This window comes from Arachis duranensis, chromosome 2 (genome assembly GCF_000817695.3).
Source record: "Arachis duranensis cultivar V14167 chromosome 2, aradu.V14167.gnm2.J7QH, whole genome shotgun sequence".
Classification (NCBI taxonomy): domain Eukaryota; kingdom Viridiplantae; phylum Streptophyta; class Magnoliopsida; order Fabales; family Fabaceae; genus Arachis; species Arachis duranensis.
The window spans coordinates 39,268,052-39,278,060 of NC_029773.3; the positions used below are offsets into that span (position 1 = coordinate 39,268,052).

The 10,009-nt window shown below is 37.3% G+C and overlaps 1 protein-coding gene across 1 annotated transcript; it reads right to left on the minus strand.

Moving 5' to 3' along the window:
• Positions 1 to 223: 223 nt before the first annotated feature.
• Positions 224 to 2,432, minus strand: LOC107474343 (uncharacterized). The gene has a single exon (XM_016093969.3). The coding sequence runs from the start codon at positions 2,354 to 2,356 to the stop codon at positions 419 to 421; it is 1,938 nt and encodes a 645-aa protein (XP_015949455.2). The 5' UTR covers positions 2,357 to 2,432; the 3' UTR covers positions 224 to 418.
• Between the last annotated feature and the right edge of the window lie 7,577 nt (positions 2,433 to 10,009).

Sequence of the window (10,009 nt, forward strand, 5' to 3'; positions counted from 1 at the left end):
ATATTTAAATTAGTAAATACTCTATTAATTACATATTTCGATAAATATTAAATTTATTTAATTTAAATAAAAAATTCTTAATTTTAATATATACTTAATATTTTTTATAATCAAACAAAATTTACTTTTTTTGGGATTTAATCATCACTGTTTATTTAACAAAATTCATACATTTTATACACGAGCATATTATACAAACTAAAAATTTCAATGGATACAATAATGCAATTCGTAAAATAATTATTGGATGGACTTATAATGCACATGACCATATTGTACAAAGTACAAACTAATCATTTCAATGCAATTCGTAAAATTATTATTGAATGATTATCACATACTATTATATTATTAAACCGAATGCGACCTTTCAGATTCAAATCCTTTACGACAGGGGGAACCCCTAGCAGGTCACCCCTCAGTTGATCCAAAGTGGTTCTTGAAAAGCACCCATCAACACGTCACTATCATCTTCCTTCTCATCTTCAGAGCATAGCGCCAAAACCCCATCGTACCACGTCGGCGTCCCATTCTCATACGCATTACACGTCAGCCTCCTCAACCCACTCCCATCCAACCTCACCGCATACAAGTCCCCGTACGGCTGAAACTGGTTTGGTAACGACACCGCCTCCGCCGTCACGCCACCTATGTTAGCCGTGAACAGCAACCACTCTCCATTAGAGCTAAAGAACACGTGATTTAACCTCTCCCTCTCCGCCAATTCTCCCTTCGCCACTTCAACCCTCCGCAAACCACTACCATCGGGCTGCACCACATAAATTCCAAAAACCTCTGGATTCGTTGGATTATGCATGTTCGAAGAAAACGCAATTAGATCACCCTTCGGTGACCAACACGGCATCGTATCGATCCACGCTCCTTCCGTCAGCCTCCGTAAACCGCCGTTAAACTCGCCGTCAACAGCGTCAACTATGTATAAATTCTTGTGCCCTGATCTACCAGAACGAAACACGATGGATTTCCCGTCCGGAGAGCACGACGGGAAAGCGTTATTTCCGGTGCCGGATTTGGTCAGAATCTTCATCTTAGATGGAATCTCTTTTCGGTCATTGGTTAGATGGTCCAGCTCGAATTCTATCCGTGCGATTTCAACCGATTTCGAAACCGACTCGAAAATTGGACCCACGGAGGTGTATATAACGTGCTTCTCCGATGGGCTCCAAGAGTTGTAGAAGCACGTGCGTCCCTTCAGCAATGTCCAGCGCTTCGAACCATTGGATCTGATTATCTTGACGCCGCCGTTACCGTCAAAATCGTGATTGAAAGCAATGAAATCACCACATGGGGAAAAGATGGGGAACGAACCGTTTAGTCTCAGTAACTGTAGGTTCTGAATTGGAGACTGAACAGGATCAAGATGCGGGTACGTGGACTCGCCCTGAGTTGGGTCGCCTCTGAATCGGTGGTACCCAAGGTACCGTGAGTTGCGAGATACGAAAGGATTGTAATGGTGGAAACTTGGATTTATTGTTTCCGTGACTGGTTGGAACGATTGCAATTCAAGATCAAATATCTCAATGTGGCGAAAACTGCTCCCTGGCCGGCGAGTTGCGACGGCGATACGCTTTCCATCGTGCATTGCCGCCGGCGTGAAGCAGTGTACTCCTGCCGGCGTGATCCGAACCGGCGGGTCCGTTCGGCATAGCTCCGAATCGAATAAATCAACCCGGAAAATGCTCCACCAGCCATCCTCTGCAATTCTATGGAAGAATATCGTGTTGTCTTGTGACCAAGTCGGCCATCCGCCACGCTCACTCACGACGACGCGATTCTCAGGTTCGGACTCAGAGAAAACAACGATTTCCGTTTCAAGCTCTCGGAAATCGCCGCGCCACAGTCCGGAGCCGTGGGAAGCGACGGCCATGAATTTCCCGGTGAGTGACACGGCAGGGCTGTAATCAACCACACCTTTAGGTGTAATCCTAGTCACTACTCCATCGACGCTGTCTACGGCGGTGGAATAAACGGCATTCCAGCTCTTGAAAACAGTTTCAGGTTCGGGTGGCTCGTGGGTCGAAACGAAGTAGAGTTTGCCGTTCTTAATAGTTGGTCGATCGTGGAAGAGGCTATTAGGGACGAAGGGCAAAGGTTGGGGTTTATCTTCGGGTCGGGTTAGGTAAAACCGGGGCGACCCTGTTCGTTCTGAGACGAAGACGACACTGTCGTTTTCCTCAATAAACTGGGCGTTGAAGTTTATTGAGACACCGTCCGTGAGTCGGCGGTCAGCGAAGGCAGCAGTGTGGTGGTTGTGGAGGTCGACTGAGAAAATGTCGAAGCCGTATTGGGGTCTCCCAACGGTGTTGAAAACGATGGTTCCGGATGGTTGCGACATCGTTGATTTAGAGTGAGAGTTGGAGAGTTGGTAAGTGTTACTAAGAGTGATGGGTGAACACGATGAGGATATAGTGGTACGGTTCTTATTAATAGGGAAGAGGAGCTGTGACTGTGAGTGTGGAATATAAAATTGTGGGGTTGCTGGTCTCTTGCGCAAGGCATGACGTAGACTAGTCAACATTTTATCTGGTTTAGTTACTTTGTTGACACGGAGTGGAAGTGTGGAACAAGAACAACAGAAAGCAAAACAGAATCTTTATTTCGTTTCGATAGACGCTCTTGTACACACCACCCGTGCGACGCAAGGCTAAATATTTCTTTGGCCAAATATGTTGTGTCTTTAGTGTTACTTAACAGGTGGAATGCATTCGTTTATTGACGAATTATTGGGGAATATTATATTCAAAACTTATGTTTGATTCATGGAATTGTCTAGGGTGAGAAAACTCAATTCTGGTCAATATTTAAAATTAATGGTCCTTTTTGTATTCGTACGATGAAGTTTTTTTATAGAAAATTTTGTTCCAATATTTTTTATATTTGTAATTCATACCAAATGGATTAGATAATAAATCAGTGAGTTAGCTTTGTTAATTATAAATGACGTTGGATTAGATAAATGATCTCTTATTTAAACTTTTATTTAAAAATAAACTGAGATGAGACTATGATACTGGATATAACATAATTGGAAAAGACCAATATAGTGGGTTTTATGAGATAAGAAAAGTCCAATATTAATACTTTGTTTGATTGAGATTTGATGGACATAACAATGTTAAATCTTTTTAGAGTAGACATTGAGTCGTATATCACATACAGATGACAATAATATGAAGAAACTTTGACATAAAATAATAATGAATATAACAATAATATTAATAATTCAATAATAATGAATAACTCTAAACCTAGTAACATGTTTGGCTTGCATGAATCCTCTTTGATTGAAATAGAATTATCAATGTAAGGCTCTAAACAAATTATTATAATTAGTATAAATTTATATGATTTATAGATTAGATATATAATCAATTATATGTATTTAATTATTTAAAAATTTGAAATAAATATTTCTATTACATAATATTATTTTTTTTGTTTATTATATAAAATATCAATATGATTTTTGTGACAAGTAGTATTCAAGCACAAATTATATATTACTATTATACAAAAAAGTGCTATTTAAATTATAAAATTGTGTGTCATTAATACATGAAAGAAGCTATTTTAATTATAATTCACTTATGCAATGTAATTTTAATTTGCAATTGGATATATTGAAAAAGTAAAAAAACTGAAAAAGTCGGGGGATAAATTAGATATATAAATATAATAGAGATTTATTTGTGTAGAGGATGAATGATCATTTTAGTGGTCAAAGGAGTCATATATGCAAAGAGGTCTGCTACACATATAAGTTTTTTAGCTTACAAGTCTTATAAGTTCAATAAAACACACACATTATACTTAATTAACGCATTACACACTTCCACATTTAAGAGTAAATAAAATGCAGTTATTCAACAACTTCCTATTTCCAAAGCGCGCTACTCACTATGCATTATGAACGACTCTTCTTCTTCTTCCTCCATGAAAATAATTTTCTTGCCAAATTTGAAGATAATGGAACTTCAGAAATACACCCAAACGATTACAGAAATACACCCCAACGATTACAGAAAGACACCCAAAGGATTACAGAAATACACCTAAACAGTTACAGGAATTCACCCAAATGACTATAGAAATACACGCAAAGAATTACAAAAATACACCCAAAGGATTTAAGAAATACACCCAAAATTTGTTGAAGTGCACCTTATGCATATTTCAGTACTCTTTCTCTTTCTCCTCCTCATCTTCTACTGCTTCTTCTTCAAAAAATGATTTCAGAACTTGATGTAAAAAAAATGGAAACCGAGAATAACGAAGAAAGAAAACAGAGAGAAAAGCACGTAAATGAAGAAGAAGAACAGAAAGAGGAAGAAGAACGTGCAGCAAGAAGAAGAAGAAGGAGAAAGAGAAGGCAAGAAATGAAAAAAAAAAAGAAGAAGAAGAGGAAGAGGAAGAGGAAGAGGAATGTGCAAGAAGAAGAAGAACGAGAAAGAGAAAGCAAGAAACGAAAGAAAAGAAGAAGAAGAAGAGGAAGAGGAAGAAGAACGTGCAGCAAGAAGAAGAAGAAGGAGAAAGAGAAGGCAAGAAACGAAAGAAAAGAAGAAGAAGAAGAGAAAGAAGAAGAAGAACGTAGACCTTGTATCGCGTTTTTGAGGTTTATTCGTTAATTAACTTGTAAAGCATACAAGTCCTAATGACTTGTATGCGGAGCTTTTCTCATGTGCAAATGAGTAAAAAAATCTCTCTAATTCTAGATTGATTTAATATCAAAAGATTCTTAAAATCAAAAATTGCATAAAGATCCTGATTCTTTAAAGACTTTAATATTCTTTCACCACTATAAAACTCTTCTTTATTCACAGAGTTGTCGAGTAAAAGTTGCTGATTGAATATTAAAATTTTAGTTTCATGTTTGAATATTAAAATTTTAGTTAGATGATGGCTTTGCATCTATATTTCTGGGATTAACTTTATTAACTAATCAATTATGATATTAATTAATGGTAACTACCCAGTATATGGATGGCAAAAAAAATCTAATAAAAAAACACTCAATTCAGACTTTATCCATTTTTACAAAGAACAAGGTGATTACAGTAAAAAAAATAGATACTTCGACCTTCAATATTTTTATTTTGGAATAATATGATCTTTATATTAAAAAAATCCGTTAAATAGTAACGATAATTATTTTTGTAGGGATTTTATTTGTATTTTGTGGAGAGTTTTAGACCTCCCACAAAGTTCTTTTCAGTAATATGATCAACTATACCACTTTTTTCATCTTCATATTACAACATTTTAGAGCTGAGACAACATTTAAAAAGTGTTGTCTAAAAGTTAATAAAAGGTTGTCTTTTATCTATAACAATGTTTTGGGACTTGAGACTTTTTGGGGGCCTTGCAGATGCGATCGTTACCTTAGGTCAAGGCAATACTTTTTTGCTTCAAAAGCAACGCTTCTATAGACAACTCTTCAAAAATGTTGATAACTCTTCAAAAACGTTGATTATTCTTTAAAATAGACAACTCTTCTAAACTGTTATAGGCAACACTTTACACCTATTCTTTTAGCGGTCATACTTCAGCTACAAGCAAAAATCATTGCCCTTTTTTTCTGAGTATGCAACATGTTGAAGTGTTGCCTATTGTTTAGAATATATAACATGTTGAAATGTTGCCTATTTATTTAAATTTACAACCTGCTAAAGTGTTACCTGTCAAGTTTATATGCAACCCTTGGAAGCATTGCCTATTCTTCTAATTATACAACCATATAAGTATTGCCTCTAAACTAAAATATGCAACCATTGAAAGGTTATATTTTTTGCTAAAAAATAAGGATTATTTTTGTATTGAAAATACAAAAAGAGACATGTATAATCATTTAATTATTAAATAAATTTGTACACAATAAAATTCAAAAATAAAGAGATAAAACCCCAGCTGAAATTCTTAAGAATTATAAGGACTTGAGACAAGGCATAATTACCCAAATAAATAAATAAATAAAACTCCTACAATTGCACAAATTCAGAGTTTCAGACAGCAAAAGATTTTTGCTTAAGTTACAAAGTTCCCTTGAGTTGAGTCCTTGCCACATATGACTATCTATGGTTACACATATGCAAAATGCATTATAATGCATATAATTTGAATTTAGTTCAGCTGTGAGCAATAACTAAAGACTCAATTAATAGTAATTAGTGTAAGATGCATAGATCAGTTTCTGAATCTACACATCTTTGTACATCAATGGAAAGAAGCCTGGAAACCCCTTAAGTTCAGATATCATATTCCCTAACTCAATCTCTACAACTCCCCTTCATCTGTCTTCAACCCAAAGTATTTGCGCTTTTTGCCATCATCAAGCAGATGTCTCCCTGGTCATACTAGTAATAAGTCTCAACAAATATCTAGCACAACATCTGCAAATTCAAGATTACAAAGAATTTAGTATCTATTTATGATTAGGATTATCCCCATATATAAGAAAACAATGTTGTGACTTGTGAAGCCAAATGTAGCTTACTCTTTTTCTTTTTGGTAATGGTTCCTGCAACATGTTTGCTCTTCATTTTCAGCAAACCATGATGAACTGATACAGATAAAGAATTGGTGCACGAAACTGGCTCCGCACGTTTCGCACAGATAGACTGACAAGTATACCAAGTCGTCCAAGTAATACCTCAAGTGAGTGAGGGTCGATCCCACAGAGATTTTTGGTTTCAGCAAGCAGTGGTTATCTTGCAGATCTTAGTTAGGCGGATAGAAATTATAGTTTGTCACGGAAAACACATAAAATAGAATAAATAAATAAAATGTTCCTAGATAGGTGGGAAATCAATGGTATGAGAATGATTGAGGCTTCGGAGATGCTTTATCTTTTTGGATTAACTTTTCTTACTGTCTATTTTAATAACCTTCTGATTCATTCAATGGCAGCCGTAAGTGATTAACTCATGCTCTCTCATCAAGTTAACCTCTTCCACTACAGCAATCCACCATGTTGTAAGTGACTCATGTCCTCTTATCAAGCCACCTCTAGATTTCTCACTGTTGCAGAAGATCAAGTTCTAAGCAATCCACTCCCTTTCATGACCCTACTCAAGGTGCCGCAGACAAGGCAGATCTTTCGAATCAGGAAACGCTGCTTCTCAAACTCTAGCCTTAGCGCGACAGAAAGCTCACTTACTAATGAGCGGATAAATTATACGCTTTTTGGTAGTATTTTCACATAGTTTTTAGCATGTTTTACTCAATTTTTATTATATTTTTATTAGTTTTTATGCAAAAATCACATTTCTGGACTTTACTATGAGTTTGTATATTTTTCTGTGATTTCAGGTATTTTCTGGCTTAAATTGAGGGACCTGAGCAAAAATCTGATTCAGATGCTGAAAAAAACTGAAGATGCTGTTGGATTCTGACCTCCCTGCACTCGAAGTCGATTTTCTGGAGCTACAGAAGCCCAATTGGCTCGCTCTTAATTGTGTTGGAAAGTAGACATCTTGGGCTTTCCAGAAATGTATAATAGTTCATACTTTGCTTGATATTTGATGGCCCAAACTAGCGTCAAAACGCCCACCAAAGACCCTTTTCCGGCATAAAATGCCAGAATTGGCATCAAAGCTGGAGTTAAATGCCCAAACTGGCACCAAAACTGGCATCTAGACTCCAAGAACGTTCTGTGCACGTGAAAACTAGGAAGCTCAGCCCAAACACATACCAAGTGGGCCCCAAAAGTGGATTTCTGCACTATTTGCACCTAGTTACTCATTCTCTGTAAACCTAGGTTACTAGTTTAATATAAAAACTACTTTTAGAGATTTACTTTGTACCTCATGACATTTTTGACAAACCTCAGTGTATCTTTGACGGCATGAGTCTCTAAACCCCATGGTTGGGGGTGAGGAGCTCTACTGTACCTCGATGACTTAATGCAATTACTACTGTTTCTATTCAATCACGCTTGTTTCTGTTCTAAGATATTCACTGATGAGCGGATAATTTATACGCTTTTTGACATTGTTTTTAGTATGGTTTTAGTATATTTTAGTTAGTTTTTATTATATTTTTATTATTTTTTAGTCAAAATTCACTTTTCTGGACTTTACCATGAGTTTGTGTGTTTTTCTAAGATTTCAGGTATTTTCTGGCTGAAATTGAGGGTCCTGAGCAAAAATCTGATTCAGAGGCTGAAAAGGACTGTAGATGCTGTTGGATTCTGACCTCCCTGCACTCGAAGTCGATTTTCTGGAGCTACAGAAGCCTAATTGGCTCGCTCTTAATTGCGTTGGAAAGTAGACATCTTGGGCTTTCCAGCAATGTATAATAGTTTATACTTTGCTCGATATTTGATGGCCCAAACTAGCGTCAAAACGCCCACCAAAGACCCTTTTCCGGCGTAAAATGCCAGAATTGGCATCAAAGCTGGAGTTAAACGCCCAAACTGGCACCAAAACTGGCATCTAGACTCCAAGAACGTTTTGTGCACGTGAAAACTAGGAAGCTCAGCCCAAACACATATCAAGTGGGCCCCAGAAGTGGATTTCTGCACTATCTGCACCTAGTTACTCATTCTCTGTAAACCTAGGTTACTAGTTTAGTATAAAAACTACTTTTAGAGATTTACTTTGTACCTCATGACATTTTTGACAAACCTCAGTGTATCTTTGACGGCATGAGTCTCTAAACCCCATGGTTGGGGGTGAGGAGCTCTGCTGTACCTCGATGACTTAATGCAATTACTACTATTTCTATTCAATCATGCTTGTTTCTGTTCTAAGATATTCACTGATGAGCGGATAATTTATACGCTTTTTGGCATTGTTTTTAGTATGTTTTTAGTATATTTTAGTTAGTTTTTATTATATTTTTATTAGTTTTTAGTCAAAATTCACTTTTCTAGACTTTACCATGAGTTTGTGTGTTTTTCTGAGATTTCAGGTATTTTCTGGCTGAAATTGAGGGTCCTGAGCAAAAATCTAATTCAGAGGCTGAAAAGGACTGCAGATGCTGTTGGATTCTGACCTCCCTGCACTCAAAGTGGATTTTCTGGAGCTACAGAAGCCCAATTGGCGCGCTCTCAATGGCGTTGGAAAGTAAACATATTGGGCTTTCCAGCAATGTATAATAGTCCATACTTTGCCCGAGATTTGATGGCCCAAACCGGCATTGCAAATCAGCTTCAGAATTCCCAGCGTTTAACGCCGAAACTGGCATAAAAATTGGAGTTAAACGCCCAAACTGGCATAAAGGCTGGTGTTTAACTCCAGAAAAAGTCTCTACACATGAAAGCTTCAATGCTCAGCCCAAGCACACACTAAGTGGACCCCAGAAGTAGAATTTTGACGTTGTATCTTTACCTCATGACACTTTACACGTTTCATATTGTACCTTCTATGGCCTGAGTCTCTAAACCCCATGGTTGGGGGTGAGGAGCTCTGCTATGTCTTGATGGATTAATGCAATTACTACTGTTTTTCATTCAATCACGCTTGCTTCTATTCTAAGATACCACTTGTTCTTCAACTTGATGAATGAGATGATTCGTGACACTCATCATCATTCTTGCTTATGAACGTGTTCCTGACAACCACCTCTGTTCTACTTTAGATTGAGTGAATATCTCTTGGATTCTTTAATCAGAATCTTCGTGGTATAAGCTAGAATTGATGGCGGGATTCAAGAGAATCCGGAAGGTCTAAACCTTGTCTGTGGTATTCTGAGTAGGATTCAAGGATTGAATGACTGTGACGAGCTTCAAACTCCTGAAGGCTGGGCGTTAGTGACAGACGCAAAAGAATCATTGGATTCTGTTCCAACCCGATTGAGAACCGAGAGATGATTAGCCGTGCTGTGACAGAGCGCGTTGAACATTTTCACTGAGAGGATGGGAGGTAGCCATTGACAATAGTGAAACCCTACATACAGCTTGCCATGGAAGGAGTCTTGCGTGCTTGAAGAAGAAGACAGTAGGAAAGCAGAGATTCAGAAGATAGAGCATCTCCAAAACCTCAACCTATTC